This window comes from Fukomys damarensis, unplaced genomic scaffold (assembly GCF_012274545.1).
Source record: "Fukomys damarensis isolate Sample0158 unplaced genomic scaffold, DMR_v1.0_HiC HiC_scaffold_1, whole genome shotgun sequence".
In the NCBI taxonomy this organism is placed as follows: domain Eukaryota; kingdom Metazoa; phylum Chordata; class Mammalia; order Rodentia; family Bathyergidae; genus Fukomys; species Fukomys damarensis.
The window spans coordinates 55,038,618-55,055,361 of NW_022900913.1; the positions used below are offsets into that span (position 1 = coordinate 55,038,618).

At 43.1% G+C, this 16,744-nt stretch overlaps 1 protein-coding gene across 1 annotated transcript in view; it reads right to left on the reverse strand.

Moving 5' to 3' along the window:
* The window catches only part of Znf366 (zinc finger protein 366), a 68,312-nt gene that overhangs the window by 19,912 nt on the left and 31,656 nt on the right, over positions 1-16,744 (reverse strand). The window contains exon 2 of the mRNA XM_010637331.2: positions 694-2,039. Within this exon, the coding sequence (XP_010635633.1) occupies positions 694-2,025 (1,332 nt within the window). The 5' untranslated portion in view covers positions 2,026-2,039. The remainder of the gene's footprint in view (positions 1-693; positions 2,040-16,744) is intronic.

Consider the following 16,744-nt stretch of genomic DNA (forward strand, 5'->3'; position numbering starts at 1 on the left):
CTCCTCTCAAGGCACCTGCACATGAAGCAGATCTGAGTGGAGTGAGCAAGCAACTGGAAAGGTAGCTGCAAAAGACCAAGAGAACTCTGCAGAAGGCTCTCACTGGCATAGTCCAGGTGTGGAGGGGATAGGGTGTGATGACTATTCATGCTGGTAGGACATACTCATGCCTGGCAAAATTCCAGGGATTCTTGGGGCTAGGCAGCAGCAACCAGACCAAACAGGCCTCTGAACCCTGGCAGGCAGGACCACAATTCTGAGGGACTGTGCCCAGTGCTGCTCCTCTCAAGGCACCTGCACATGAAGCAGATCTGAGTGGAGTGAGCAAGCAACTGGAAAGGTAGCTGCAAAAGACCAAGAGAACTCTGCAGAAGGCTCTCACTGGCATAGTCCAGGTGTGGAGGGGATAGGGTGTGATGACTATTCATGCTGGTAGGACATACTCATGCCTGGCAAAATTCCAGGGATTCTTGGGGCTAGGCAGCAGCAACAGGCAATCACACCATCCCTGCCCACTCTCCTTTCTGCATCATTTTTTTTTTTCCTGCCAGGCTCACTGGACACGAGAGAGGGGTTCATCGACAGCCTATGGTCTTACCATTTGCCAGTGCTCTAAGCGATTGAGTGTGTGTGAGGGCCCTGCTATATTCTCGCGAGGACCGCAGCCCCGGCGCCCGCCCATCCCCACAGTACCTTGTGGGTAAGCGAGTGCTGCTTGAGGTGGTGGGGCTGCACAAACTCCATGCCGCACTCGGAGCAGATGTAGGGCCGGATGTCCTTATGCTTCATCATATGGTTCTGCAGCTGGCTGGGGTACTGGAAGGTCTTGTCGCACTCGGAGCAGTTGTACTGGATGGGGCCCCGATGGGTGGTGAGGTGCCTCTTCAGCTGGGCCAGCGTGGGGAAGTCGAGGCCGCACTCCACGCAGATATTCTCCCGCCCGCTCGCGTGTTTGGCTTCGTGGGCCTTGAGCTCACTGGGGTAGGCGAAGCCCCGGCCGCACACACGGCAGTTGTGCGGCTTCACCTCGCTGTGCTGCATCATGTGGCGCTTGAGGTGGCTGGTCTGGGTGAAGGCCTTGTGGCACACCTGGCACTTGTGGGGCCGCGTGCCCTGGTGCGTGAGCATGTGTGTATGCAGATGGCTGAGCTGTTTAAAGAGCTTCCCACAGCGGCTGCACGCGTGCGGCTTGATGCCGCTGTGGCCCAGGATGTGGGTCACCAGGTTGTACTTGGAGGTGTAGGACTTCTCGCAGGTGGGGCACTGCCAGCGCTTCTGTGCTCCGCCCACGTCCACGTAGTAGCTGTCGTCGATCTGCACATTCACGTCCACCCTCTCCACCTTCTGCTTGACCTCCTCGCTGTCGGGGGGCTCTGCTTTCCGAGTCAGCGGCGGCTCGGGGGGCTGCTTGGGCAGGAAGGTGTGCCGGCCGAAGGGGAAGGGCGAGGTGGCCGGCACTAAGAAAGGGAACACCAGGCCCGGGTGCACTTTGGGGTAATAGGGGTAGGGCGCGGGCAGGAAAGGCGGGGGTGCCTGTTGGGGCCACAGGGCGCTGGGCTTGAGGGGCTCCTGCTTGATGGGCTTGCTGGTCAGCGGCTCCAGCGCTCGGTAGAACTGGAAGCCAACATCGCACAGGTCGATCATCTGTGAGTCACACTTGGGGCGCTGAGGCTGCGGGAAGAGCAGAGGCAGGTTCGCTGGCCCTTGGACTTTGCTCTCCTCTGAGGGGAGGCTGAGCACCGCCTCCTCAGCAGCGTGGCTGTAGGGCATTTTGGTGGGCATGCTCTTCCGCTTGCGGGATCCGCCTCCTTCCAAGACCCCGGGGAATCCGTCCAGGTGTCCAGCTGGGGGTTCATATCGAAACTGGGAAAACGGCCCCCGGAGGGCTTCCGGGAGGGGATGCCTCTGGGGTGCCTTCCCTCGGGAAGCCACAGGCTGTAGGCAGTGGGGAAAGGATGGGGGCCTCTTCACACCCAAGTTGAAACGCACATCCTCGTCTTTGATCATCTTTATTTCCTTCTGCATCCTTGGCAATTTTCCTTGAAACAGAAACAAGGTCATTGGTTGGTGTCTTTGTTGTGCTTTGTTTTGAATTTTTCTCTCCCTTAAGGGTTCTGGTTACTGATCGGTACTAATTTATGGAAAGAACAATACTTACTTAATATTGGCCTTCTTTAGGATTGTTCATACCATCCTTCCTGTGCACCCACTTCTAATGTGGAAAGCACTCACTTGCTGCAGGGGGTCCCTACACAGGGCTGAATCACACTGGGTTCAGTGTAAATCTAGCTATGCAACCATGGTGACAGGCAGTGGGCTTGTTTGCAAAGAAAGTTGAGAACACATCTGGTCCTTTTCCTGATTTGAGATGATGTCCTAAGTGCCAGAAAGATGATATGACACCCTCAAGTCACACAGCTACTCATGGAAGAATCTGAACGGAGGGCCTGTTCAATCTGAGATGTGACTGTCTCTATTAATGATGAGGAAAATATGTCTTATCAGATAGTTTCCTCCATAATTAAACCAATTTTTGCTACCCTTGCCTAGCTTGGGCGTCTGCTGAGGAGGATGGGAGTATTCAAGGTTATGAAGGGGAAGGGACTCTATCTAATGCTGCTCTCAGAACTGTTTCTGGGTTTCCATTCTGAGCAGGGTGTGCTACTGAGATGTACCAAGTGGACAAGATTGATATGATTAAGAAAAACTGGGCAAACCACATTATAGTCATGTTGACAATGGATGAGTTCTAATGTTCAGCCAGAATCATCTTGAGGGAGACATTTCCAAAGTTATGAATCACTAAACCCACACTTGGGTCCTCTCTCTTCATGTAGATGTCAAAGTGAAAGGCAGCCTTTGGTGACTCCTGTGGCACCTATTGTCCTGTGGAGCCGTTACAATCAAGCACATCAGGAAGAACCTGTTGGGAGAAATCTGGGCCAAGAGCATGTCTCCTTTCACAGGTCTCCTGGCTATTTTGCTATTTCCCTCACCTCGATGCTGGTAGAAGGAACCAGTTGCTGTCTTTTCTGCACAAGTCTTCTGAATTTGCTTGATTCCTTTGCTCAGCAGAGGCTGCCACAGTTGGCATGGCAAAGTATTAGGTCTAACCTAGTGAACTCAGGGTTCTGGTCCGGGATGGCTACAAACCAAACAGTACAGGATGAGGTTCTGGGGTGAGAGGGCTAGCAGAGTCCGTGATTTGTTATGGTCTTTGGTGAGACAGATGCAGTTTGTGGAAGGATCAAGATATTCCCAAACTGCATGTGCGTGTTTCTGAGAGGGCTGAGAACTATAGCATAACTGAAGCAAAAATGGCATTTTAATATTTGGTTATCAAGTTCAGATACAAACAACTCAATTGAAAGGGGAAATACATGTTCCTATTATGTGAATATTTGGGAATTATTTAAAGCTGCTCTGTGAACTGGTTGGAGAACTAAAATAATAATGTTTGTTGATACTTTGTGTTTATGCAAGTGAGAAGATGTTCTTGGTCTGTTGTTCATTTCTTAGATTTGGGCTTTAGTAGTAAATAAAGAGTAAGAGCTTGCATGCCCAGTAAGTGGGAGGTCCAGCTTGTATCCTGTCTTTGGTTCCTCCTAAAATTCTTACCAAAATGTGAGATCTTTCCCCAACTGCTGCCTTGGGCATTTGTAGGAAGTGAAAGGGCAGTAGGAAGACAGGCCTAGCTTTAGAAGACTGGAGAGGTGTGGGTGGGCTATAAAAGGAGAGGACTGGGACAGCATAGGCTTTTTTATGGCTTCCTGTGTTTCCCAGGTGGTCTCTTGGCTTGAGGTGCATACAGCAGGTCCTGCATTCACATACAGTTATAGAGGGTGGGAATCTGGCCCAAGAATTTGTTGCATCTAAAAAATAATTGGCTTTCAGACAAGGCTAAATATGTGCAATGGGAGAGAAAATTGCAGATCCTTTCTCTGGCATTTCATTTAGCCATAGTTGATTTTGTAGCCTCATGAAGATAAATTCTTTTGTAGAAAAGCCTACTCAGACTGGAAAAGCCTTCCAGTGTGTGAGTATCTGCCACTGTCACAGTTGAGCCCATCCAAAAGCAAACTGGTTCTGTTTAATTCTTTTTTTTTTTTTTTTTTTTTTGGAACTGGGGATTGAACTCGGGACCTTGTCCTTGCAAGGCAGGTGGTGGAACCACTGAGCTAAATCCCCAGCCCCTGTTTAATTCTTATATGATTAAAAGAAACAAGTCCTAGTTCATATTAGGAGTAACATTACTGACCAAAAGCTAAACCCAAAGGTATGTTTATTTTCAGTTTTTGCACTTTAATCACCATCAACCTAATAAAACAAAGAAAAACTGTTGAACAGAGATGGTATTTTAAAACATAAATGGCACAGTTGTGTCCCCAATGAAATGACTTCACATATGTATTCTAATCCCCTTACTTTTAAAATTTCATAAAATTAATTTTGCCCAGTTTCTACCTACCTATTCTCTCACCCCCAAAATAGCCTGTGCATCGTAGAATAAAATCAGTAACTCAAAGAGATTTTAAAGAGCTTGGAATCCACCCACTGACATTTGAATAGATCTTCAAGAGAGATTTCCCTTCTGCAAAAGGATCTTTAGGAACATTGCCAATCTCAAGGAGAGGTTAAGGAAAGGAGGGGAGGGAGGGAGAGAGAGCCTATGAATCTGCTTCTCCTGTTGGCCTTCTTGGCGAAAAATTAAGTGTAGCTGCTGCTAGCTATTAATATCCCTGTCTTTGAGCACCAGTAGATAGGGACAAGCCCTAGGGGGCACAACAACAACAAAGTCCAGAAAACCACCTATACTGGGGATGGAGAATGTTCAAGGGAAGAGTAAGGCAAGTGTGTCTTCCTTAGGAGGTAATTTATCTTGAAATCAGGCAAGTTAAAATTCTGGGTGTCTCTGCAAAATGTATTAATAGACTCCTAGAAAATCTCCATGTGTACCACCCATGTGCTCCCTTTTATTTCTAAAAATAGACCCACAGGCATCCATGACAGCTACAGGATTCCCTAGTCAGAGGCAGGAGAAGCGTGGGGACAGCAATCTGGCTGAGATGTTCCAACTGGGGGACAGGCCTGGAGTGGGAGGGGAGTAGCTCCAAGTCCTGTGCCATCAGTGGCTACTTCCAGAGCTCCTGGAGAAAACCAGCAGGTTGTAAGACAGTTTCCTGCCAGCACAGGGTGCTGAGAAAACATGCAACAGGAAAGAGGAACTGAAATTTTACAAGCACATAACTTTGGACAGTTTTGGAGTCTGAGGGTCTGGTCTTGAATGCTGGCTTTGGGGTGGCAGTTGTAGGGGGTTGAGCAAGTTAATTTTGAGGTCTGACCTTGACTGTGAAATGGGAGTCTGAAAATCCCTTTATTGCTATTGGAGACTTAAAATAGCATGTGTGACAGAATGTATTAAACACTAGACAGTGCAGTGGCCTTGGTGGGTAAGACAGAGTGGACAGGAAGGGCTTGGGTCAGGGTTCAGAGGATTGATGCTGGCATCACTACTGTTTACAAATATTAAGCTGTTGCTCACCAGTGACTGGCATCTGAGCTTCTTCCTCTGCAAGTTCAAAACCAAGGCTTTACCCATTTACCCTAAGTAGGTCTTGTCACAGCAGTGAAGGTAAATACAAAGAGGCCAAGGACTTCATTCATTCTGTGTGCAGATAAGCTTTCTAGCTTAAGGCTATTCCCCCATCCCTCCTCCATACTCCCATTCCTGTGATGAAGGTATCTTCCTGTCCATATTAATAACAGATTCTCTGGGGAATGAGGACTTGAAGCAAAGAGAATTAGCTGCTCTTGTGAGTGATTACATCTAGTGTGTGAGAAGCTATTTAATTGCCCCTAATCTAATATTGCAGGTCAATTTCCTAGGGATAGAAGGATCTATTTGTGGAACTCAAAGTCTCAGACACAGGGATAGTGTTGGATCAATATTGGCAAACCAGTGCTTGCAATTACTGCTAGATGTTGAGGACAGGGATCGAGTCTGTTTAATTCTCTGCTGCATCTTTAGGTCCTAGCATGTGCCTGCTTTGGGATGTTCCATATGCAACATTAAAATAAATAGTCTTATCTTAACTCATTTAGAACAAGGATGACTTTGGTATGATTCTAGTTAGATTATCAGCATCCTCATAAATTCTCATGTAGTTACTTTGGAGAATACTTTTTTTTTTGGTTTTTTGTGAGACAGGGTCTCACTATGTAGTTGAGACTGACCTGGAACTCACTAGGTAGCCCAGGCTGGTCTTGAATTCACAGCGGTCCTCCTGCCTCCGCCTCCCGAGTGCTGGGATTACAGGCATGCGCCACCACGCCTGACTTGGAGAATACGTGTTACGTATACCTCATATGAGCTGTTGCTCTTTGGATTTAAAAAAAAATTTTATTATTTATTTATTTATTTTTGAGACAGAGTCTCACTATATAGTTGAAACTGACCTGGAACTCACTATGTAGCCCAGGCTGGTCTCGAACTCACAGCTATCCTCCTGCCTCAGTCTCCCAAGTGCTGTGGTTATAGGCATGTGCCACCATGCTCAGCTCTGCTTTTTGGTTTTTAAGGACACTATTCTCTGACTCACTTTCCAATTCAGGGACACCCTAAATCCTGCTTCCACTAAGGCTGAGGAGCCATTCTCAAAGTGTCACAAGGTTCTGCAACCCTGCCAGAAAACAGATTCCTGAAAAGTCCAAAGGGCAGAAGTTGTTAGACACTAAGACTTAAAGTGCTGGAGTTATAGGCATGTGCCACCATGCTCAGCTCTGCTTTTTGGTTTTTAAGGACACTATTCTCTGACTCACTTTCCAATTCAGGGACACCCTAAATCCTGCTTCCACTAAGGCTGAGGAGCCATTCTCAAAGTGTCACAAGGTTCTGCAACCCTGCCAGAAAACAGATTCCTGAAAAGTCCAAAGGGCAGAAGTTGTTAGACACTAAGACTTCTGAATTGAGAATGGGAACTGTAAACCAAGAGTGGTGGTCACTCTGCATTCTTCCACCCTGAAGAACTTAGTCTACCTAAAGAATTTAGTCTACCCTGTGTGCTAACGAAAGGGAAAAGACTCTAGAAGAATCATTTCATCTCAATCAATTACATTTTCATTGCTATGATCACAGAATGTTCTAAAGGCCCTGGCTTTCTATGACATCAGTCACGGAACCCAAAAGACTATAAATGAGTTAAGGAAGAAAATACTGGGTTGATCTGTGTTAAAGAATTTTGGGGCTCAGGATAAATTCCTTAACAAGTATTATTCATGAGAGCTAATTATGAGGAAATAGAGAACGAATGAACTTTAAAAATCCAATCAAAAAATTTTTTTCTTTGAAAGATAAGGACCCATTAGAAATATGTAGCTTACCTAAGAAGAAACCACATTTAGCTTTCAGTAAATATTGCTTCTAATAATGCCCTTTAATTAGGAATTCACCTACTGCACCAAAATATAAATATTCCCCAGATAAAATTACTGGTATTTTGTGGTTCTCATTTGAATTGAAGGTCATTCCAGTAAATGCTATTAGGCAGTGACAGTGAGTCAGCATGCCGGGCCAGACTTATCACTACTCTACCACACTGATTTCTGTTCATCCTGAAATTCACTAAAGAATATTCCCTGTCACCTGAAAGACAGAAATTGCATTCTTGAAGCTTTCCAGTATTTCTTGGGAAAATGTCACGTTTGGGGAGTATCTGTTTCCCTTTTAATTTGAGTGTGGCATATACTTGTGTGGTTTGTCCTGGAGCTCTGTCGTCCACAGAGATGAAAGCAGGGAGACGGTAAGGATCAGGAAAGTAGGAAGATGAGAAGCCACACTGGAGTGACCAAGGCTGGGAAGCAAGATAGGCAGGATAGTGTGGTGTGGACTGACATTCTCTCCCTGTTCATAAAAGATGCTTTGGGATAAGGTTTTTCTAGTGTAAGATTTTAATGACTCACCTGGCTCATTCTAAATTTGTGTTATAGCTAAGACTTTGAGACTTAAAACTAAATATTCTAATGATTTGACATATTTGTCTTAACATATGCGTAGTTGTGCTGCTGAGTTTCTTATGTAGTAGGGACTCAATCTTGCATTCTGAGACTGGGAGGCATAGAAGGATCTCTGAACATACCTGGCAGATGCACACCGTAATGTTTTTACAAGCCTTCCTTCCTGTTGGATGGCACTCCGTGGTAGCACTCATTGCATTTTTTATCACTCCTCGAAGACAACTTGTATGTTCCTAAAGAAACGAATGTCCTGCCTTGTCACTTCCTAGGTCAGTGGGAAAGCCAAGAAGTGGAGACCAGAGGCCTGGTAGCCAGACCCCAGGGCCCTTCTGGATGCCTTTTTTGCCCTCATTTATTTTACAAACCTCAATTATTCCTGTTTTATTATAAAAAGTAATCTTCAGCTCTCTAGGTGACCAAAATAAATTACTTGACGATGAGACTTGTTCACACATGAAGTAGTCAATTTAACTTACATAATTCATTTTTTTGAAAGTTCTTAAACATAACATAAAGTCAAATTGAGTTTTGTATTGTTTAAAATGTTCAGAATGAGCATGGATAGATAAGATTTTAATATATTTTTAATGAAGCTCTTAATGAAAAACCAACACCAAACTCAGCTCCTAATTTGCATAGGTTAAAATGGAGGTGGGCTCCATTTAGGAAAGATAAAGTTTTCTTTTAAGTGCTAATTACTAGACTACTTTCTGAAAAGCTGGAGTAGATTCAGGGACTGGAGCCCTGCAGCAGCTGCAGGTATCTTGGGTTCATCCCAGTCCTCCAGGCCCATTTAGAGGAAGGATATGCATTGGAGTTGTGACTTAGCAATTCTCTTGCCTGGTGCTCAGCGCTGATCTACCTCTTATGAATGGAGCTCTAACTGGAAAGTTAAATTTGTCTCCAATTTTCTTTGTGGGGGGATACCCTTAAAGTATGTGTTTTATGTTTTTTTTTGGTTTTGTTTTGCTTTTTTGTTTGTTTTGGTACCGAGGATCGAACTCAGGTCCTTGGCTTGTGAGGGTGGCACTGGAATCACTGAGCTAAATCCCCAGTTGTTTTATGTTCATAGATTGAATAAACTTGATATACTCACTCTTAGCTAAGCAAAAGTACACATGCATTTTATAAAGCTTTTTGTCTATCTCTGAGAATGGCAATACACTGTGGATAATGCTAGAAAGTACAACCTTCTGCAAGCAAAAATGTGGAATATCAGCACATAATTGATGAGGCTGGTCATCTGTAGAATGAGCCTGTTTTAAAACTGTAACTCCAGGCCGTGTTTATTGGGGGGTGGATATGATAGAAATATTTTGTATTTTGATTTTGGTAATGGTTACATAACTGAATTGGTTAAAGCGCACGTAACTCAAGACTTATACCAAAAATAAGTTTAAAATAAGTTTTAAAATACAAAATAAATATAATGCTACTCTGTACATCATTATTAGAAAAGTAGCAGGATATCTGTGAAATGTCCAACTATCAAGGTGACAAGGCCCCTTTAACCAATTCATATTTATGAAGTGTGTCCAATAATATGCATATTGTAAATAAAGAAGACTATAAACTAGATTATAAGAAATGTATGGAAATTTGTTCAGTCTGAAGGGAAACTCTGAATACAGCAATTGTGCCTGGGTGTTTTCTATTTAACAAGAAATTAGGACAAGGATGATGTGTTCAGTTATCGTTGAAAGTCTTCTAATCTTTGGCCCCCATTGCATGTTCAGTAAACATCCTTCTCTAATTGCTCCAATAATCGTGGCAATGTAAAGTATCCTACCATTAGTGGGCAAGATCATTTTGGCCATTAGAAAGTATGGTTTTATCCTTATAAATCAATAGAAAGGTATTGATATTCATGTACACAGCTAACCTCTAAACCACTCCAGTCTTGGTTTCCTTTTCTTGTTGCTGAGACAAAATAACTAGCATCCATAGTTGAAGGAGGAAAGGTTTGTTTATCTCACAGTTTGTAGAAGAGTCAGTCTGTAATTGGCTGGCTCCAAGGAAGGGCAGAACAGAAGACAGGCATTGTAGATGATAAACAGTTCATGGTGGGCAGAAGGTAGCAAAGCAAGCAAGGGATGACCACAGCTCTTCCTATCCCTTATTATCTTATCCAGGCTACCTAGGGTAGGTAGCACTCACACCCTTAATCCTAGTGCCCCTCATTCCTAGCATTGCACCATGAACCAATTCCAGCATCACAATTTTTGAAAAAGCCCCACCTTTAACTGCATGAGGCTTTAGGGGGACATCTAGACACAAGCCATAACAACCACAGACCAAATGCTGAGTCATGTCACCTCAACAGGGTCTGCTCTGTCATGCAGCCTGCCTAAGTAGCTGCCTTATTTCTTTAACACCTCACACTGACTATGTCAGCCAGACTACTGCATAGTTCCTCAGGGAACGAGGTGGAATAGAGAGAACCTCTGCTATTGGAAGTTTTATGGGGACTCAGAGGAGAAACCTTTATTTTCACCATATCTGGAAGCAAATCCCTCACTCAAGTCTATCGTGTCTGTTTAATATTCCATTCACTGGAAGGGTCCTGTACTGTTATTTACCTGTAGGCATTGGGGTGGGGTGTCCTACATTTCTAACATAATCTGGTTAAAAAGAAGCTTGCATGGTGATATATATCTATATATAAATAGCTCTAGATAGATAGATAGATAGATAGATAGATAGATAGATAGATAGATATCTGAGTATCATTAAGTTTTTGGAAATTTGCCTGACACGTTCTATGTTCTAACCTCCTCTTGCTCCCTAGTCTCAAGAAGAATTTTGGTGTTCCTGAAGGAAGGACTAATGGGTAGACTTGTCCAGCTGCAGCCCACCCCAGCCAACCTTACATAAATTAACTGCTGAGAACATCTCCAGGGAGAAAGGTGGCTCAGCCAGGGTGCAATAGAGGCTGGGGAAGTGCTCCCCAGAAGGTACAACCCCTGATTCATCTTGGCTCAGGCCCCTTGGCCATTCATGCCATGTTCCTTTGGCTTAAAAAGTGGAATGTCCTGTGTCACTGCAATAGAATAAATGGGAATGTGTAGTCTCTGGAAATGTCCAAGGTGACAGTGATCAAAAGCTGCAGAACCTCTGAGAGTATGTCACCACAGAGAGAACCTACTCACGTCCCAGAAAACTGTGCAGGCAAGGCAGGCCACCACCATTGCCTCACTTGACCAATGACTGCAGGTTCCCTGGGACACTGCATGCAAAAGCCCATTAGCTCTGGGAAATGCCCATCCTGATGGCATGTGATGGATCTGTGACCCTACCTTGAATTCCTATGTTATTTCTGTCTTCTGAAGAGCTAATCAGAACCACTCTTCATTTTAATACCCTTTATCTCCCCTTATACTTTTTAGTTGAAAGTCTTCTCATTCACTTGTTTTGAGTTGATTGTTTTTCCTCTTGAATCTGCTCACTAAAATCATTTTGCTCACCAAATATAAAATATATGTACTCCTGCCCTCATGTTCATGTACACATAGCTTATCTCTGGAAGGAAATACAAGGATCTGGTTGGTTGTCTCTGGGGAGGATAGTATGGTTGGGGCCATGGGAGGGGTAGGCTTGGGAATCAAGCAGCTAAGTACCAACTTCAGGAGCGGGCATTCCCTTCAGTTCCTAATGGAAGGTGCCTCTGCACTTATGCCATTCCCTGGGTAGAAAGGAGACTTTCACTGGATATGCTTTCACAAACCTGGGAATGGTGTAGCTGTTCAAACATTTTCACTTTAAAAATTCATACTGGCTTTCAAACAGCAGACAAAATTAGATTGGAGATCTTGTGCCTTTGACGCTCCTAAGAATCCCCTTGAAATATTTCCTTGGACACTTTGATTTTTATGCCTAAGGCCTTTTGATGCCTTTAGCAAACATCACCCTGTCATATACCGTGGACATACAGTTTTATGACTGTTATAGCTTGTGTTTTGATGTCCCCCCAAAGCCTCATGGAGTTAGAGGTGGGGCTTTTTCAGAGATGGCTGGATCTAGAGTATATTGCTGAAATTGATTTATGGTGCAATGCTAGGATAAGGTCATTAGGATTAAGAGTGTGAGTGCTACCCACCTTAGGCAGCCTAGATAAGATATAAGGGATAGAAAGAGCTGTGGTCTTCCCTTGCTTGCTTTGCTACCTTCTTTTGCCCACCATGAACTATTTATCCTCTGTAATATTTGTTTACTATGCCTGTCTGCCACCCTGCCTTGAAGCCAGTCTGCTGAAACCTCCACAAACTGTAGGCTAAATAAACCTTTCCCTCTTTAACTTTAGATGTCAGGTATTTTGTCTCAGCAATCAGAAAAGTAAATAAGACAATGACTGACCCAGGCTTCTACAATCAGGGGATAAAAAACAGATCAGCAAACCACACTGGGTGCCTCTTGTGCCTGTCCTGTTAGGTTTCAGGAAGATAACATCTAATTAGCCAAACAAGGTTCAAGGAATTCAGCCTCTGGTAGAAGAAATGGATAGCCAGATGTGCAGAAAATTTTGTAGGAGCTACAGTAGAAACATCATGGACTAGTAGCTTAATTTACTGAGTATGAGAGAACAAGAAACAGAATTATATTTCTTTGGACACATAAATTATTTTCTTTAATTTTTTTGTCTTATTAAACTATCAGAACAATATGAAAAGGATAAAGGAATATCTATAGATGTGAAGGAAGACAGTAAACTACCTCTTTTCCACTGGTGATCCAACCTCATTATCAGTGTGCTCTGGACAACAGAGGAAGACTCTGGTGACTTGCAGAATGGAGCTGACCTTTTGTTAACTGCCCTGAGAGCCAGGTATATATAAATTTTTTAAAATTACTGTCAAAGTCTTTGTAAATAGGGAAGTGTGAAGAGGGTTAAGGGAGGGCAGGGGTATGGGGAAAAAAACAAGAACTAAGATATATCATGTAAAGGTACAAGATCCCAATGATGAATATTGCTTTAAGTGTACCAATTAACGTAATGGGGAAAAAAATTACTGTCAGCATTGACAGGCCAGATCAAGATAAGTTTGGTATGAAGATTCCCAGTGATTACAGAATTGTACACTGCAGATAGGACTAATAATCCAGTTTCTTCACTTCACCCACCCCTGAATTTCTCCTTGACTCCTTCCGCCGTGCTGAGAAGGAAGTCTGAGATAGGCGAGACCCTTAGACCTCTGCCAATGTTGGGTCATTCCTCTAAGATAATTAAGTTGCTTAAAAGTTCCTTTTGAGCTAAAATCTAAGTCCAGTTCTATTTGTGCCACGGAAAACCCACAAAATATCAAAGTGCTAAGCAAGCTAAAGCCCTCAGGCAGTCGCTCCTTTCTCTCCGCTCCCGCATGAGAGCGGCAGCATCCTCATGGGCGCACTGTGATGGGGCTGGATCTCTTGAGACCAGGGACATTTCCTAAATGCTTTTTCATCTGTACTGTCTCATACTGGCATTTAATGACATTTTAAAGTGATACATTTTCAAATTGTAATAATTTTTCAGTCTTAAGAAAAATTTATGTTCTTTTATAGCTAGTAAATAAAGGAATTCCTTCCTTTTTACTCTTCCCTTTTTGCTCCCATTCTACAAGTAGCCAAAAATGCTTTCTTTGTTTAGAATTAATCATGAAAAGGAATGTAATGTGTTTTGTTTTTGGACCGAATTCTGGTCCTCTTCCTCCACTTCCGTCTCCTTCTTCTTCTTTCTTCTTTTCTTCTTTTTTCATGCTAGGTGTCAGGCATAAAGTGCCAGCATGGATGCCATCTTAGTTAAAGGTTAAGCTCACCCTCTTGAGAAAGCAGGAAAGGCCCATTGTCATAAAAAAGGCAGTGTTTTACTCAGGAAAATGGTCAGGGACAAACACCAAGTGTGAACATTCCAGGTAGAAGAGATAGATGATTCCCGTAAAGATTAACCATAGCCCTACACTTTGGCATGGAAATGGCGTTCTTACAGAGATTAACCACAGCTCTGTACTTTGTCACAAAAATGGGAACCTGAGGCTTTGAACATGTTAGGCATGTACTCTTCCCCTGATCTACATCCTAGCCCCAACCCCTCGTTTTGCTTTTTCTTTTTCTAATTAGTAAAGTTTATTGGTCATTTTTCTTTTTAGGCCCAGATGCATTCTGGAGGTTTATTCTGAAGGTCTGCTTTGTGTGGAATTTGAAGGATGTACCTGGAAAGAAGTGCATGTGCCCAAGAGGGTGCACACTTATATTAGAATCCCCTGACTTTGAATGTACAGTGGCCCCTCAAGTTACAGCCAGCCTAACATACGAACTTCCATTAGGTTAATGGAAGATTCATCTGCCTCTTGCTAGTGTGTACCCAGGTAAACATCCAGATCTCTACTGTACTGACTTAGAACCAATTTAAGTTACAACTAGCCCTTGGGAACTGATCAGATTCATAAATCAAGGGTCCACTGTACTTTTCATTACCTATCCTTCAGAGACCTTTTCAGTTAAAATGTGATAATGCGCCAGTATTTGTTACTGCTTCAACATGTTTCTGATTCTTGGTGATTTCTTTATCAACTTCTCCTGTCTACTAAATTATTTCCCATCTACCTCAAATGTTAACTTTCTGAGTAGAAGAAAAAAAAATAAAGGACCAAGAAGTCAATTTGCTAGCACCTTTCACCTTGAGCGTTCACTGTTGTGTGGTTATCACAAAAGTGCACCCATTGCTCTTTGGAAATGACTGCTTCCTGCCCTCCTTTCCCTTTCTTGTCTAGGGCTCCAGTCTTCATGTCTGACACTTTACTCCAATGTGACTCGGAGCAGCTTCAGCACACCCTCCTGAATATTTCACTTCTTGCCTTTCAAATCCCTTGCATAGCGATGCCAAGTCCAGCTGGAAAAAGTCATTGCTTTTCTAAAACAATTCTCTGTTGAGGAACCTATACAATATTGTGCAGCAATTGCTAAACAGAGTGTGTAGAGGTTGCTATTTGCTGTTCCAATAGTCATTTCTTCTTTTGCCTTAAGAAGCATAACCCTGATTTTGCTTGTGATGTTGATGTGCCCAGGGGAAACACTAGCCTTTCCAGACATTCCTTGAGCCAGGGGTTGCTTTGTGCTGCAATTCTGGCCAATGACATATAAACAGAACATTGTTCAGGATTTGTCAAAAAGCTTTTGCTGTCCTCATGCAGAGACCACCCACTATGTCCTTGCTTGTCTTCCTTCTTTTTGCCTGAAATGTGGCTAAGAGGCTGAAGGCAGAACTGCTTTATTAGAACCACAAAGCAACAAGCTTAATGGCAGTGCTTCCCACCCAATAAGGTAGAGAGGTAGAGGGCATGTGTCAGTACCGACTCTGTACTGGTTTTGGTGCTTAATTCAAGAAAAGGAATCCTAACTCCATTAAGCAAATGGTATTCAGACTTCTATGGCTTGTAGCCAAATATAGCCTTTACCAGAGAACACAAAGCATGTCAAATGCAAACTCCTTTACCTAACTTTCAAATTTCTTTTTGATTCAGTCTATTCTACTCTTCTCTGAAATCCTTTCAACTGCATTCAGATGAGCCTTTCACTTTTCCACGTGGGGCAACTCATCCCACCTCTTTACCTTTGTTTAGATTGCTTGATCCTGCAGGAATACTCTTTTCTTTGATGAATTCCACTTTATCTCCTACTTTTATGCCCAATTATCTTTCCCTTCTTTCAGATCTAACTGTTATCACCCCCACTGAGCCCTAGATTAAATACATGTTCTCCCCTTCATTAGACTTTGACTGGTTTGTGGTTAAGTTCTGTTTTTCCAACCATTGCTTAAGCTTCCTGCAGCTTGGATTCATAGTTTTCTGTCTCCTGTTATACCTTGCATTGTACTGAGCATCACAAAGATACTCATTTGATAGCTCTTGGTTCATTGTGATTCTCTTACTCTGCATTGTGATAGCTGTTTTTTAAGATAGATCTGTCTGTGGTTTTAGGAACACATATACATTCAGATTGTGTCTCCATCTGGCAAATTAATATTACCACTGTTTGCCAGTTCTAAATAAGAATGAATTAATTTGTCATGGGAGAAATTTGCAGCAATAAACATTATCACTGTGGATTATTTATTGCCATGAGCATTATGTTGAATTTGCACACTGTTTATGGAGCATCTGTTGGTACTGAAGATCAACCTCTTTCCCCTTAAGTCTGGGATTTTGGCATTGAGAGGATATGAGATCAGGATTCTATGGTCTTGGAAGCACCATAAACATCAGTAAAAAGCTCCCTGGGCTGTCAGCCTCCTGCACTGAGCTGGGGCAGGGTAACCTTGGTGAGACATTGGAATCCTTCTCTGAAGGTAACACTTCCTAGCTGCATGCAAAGGACAGATACAGAAGAAAGAGGGGCCAGTGTACACTGGATGAAACCTCTGAGGCTTAATTACTCTTCAATTAAATTGAAATAAACACAGAACTTACATTGGGACAATTTTGTACCCCCTCCCATGTTATTATAACATCAATTTTCTACACCTTTTTTAAAAAATAAGATAGTACCACAGCCATATTCTTGTTTTCTTCTCTGTCTCAAACACACACACACACACACACACACACACACACACACACCATGGAAAGCCACCTTTTATCCATGTTACCATATTTTTTGTGAGTGTATCACATGAACAAAATAGGCTATTCCTTTCAAAGATATAGATCCATACTAATCTACTTGAATTCCTCTCTCTGTGTGCGGCATCCTCCACCTC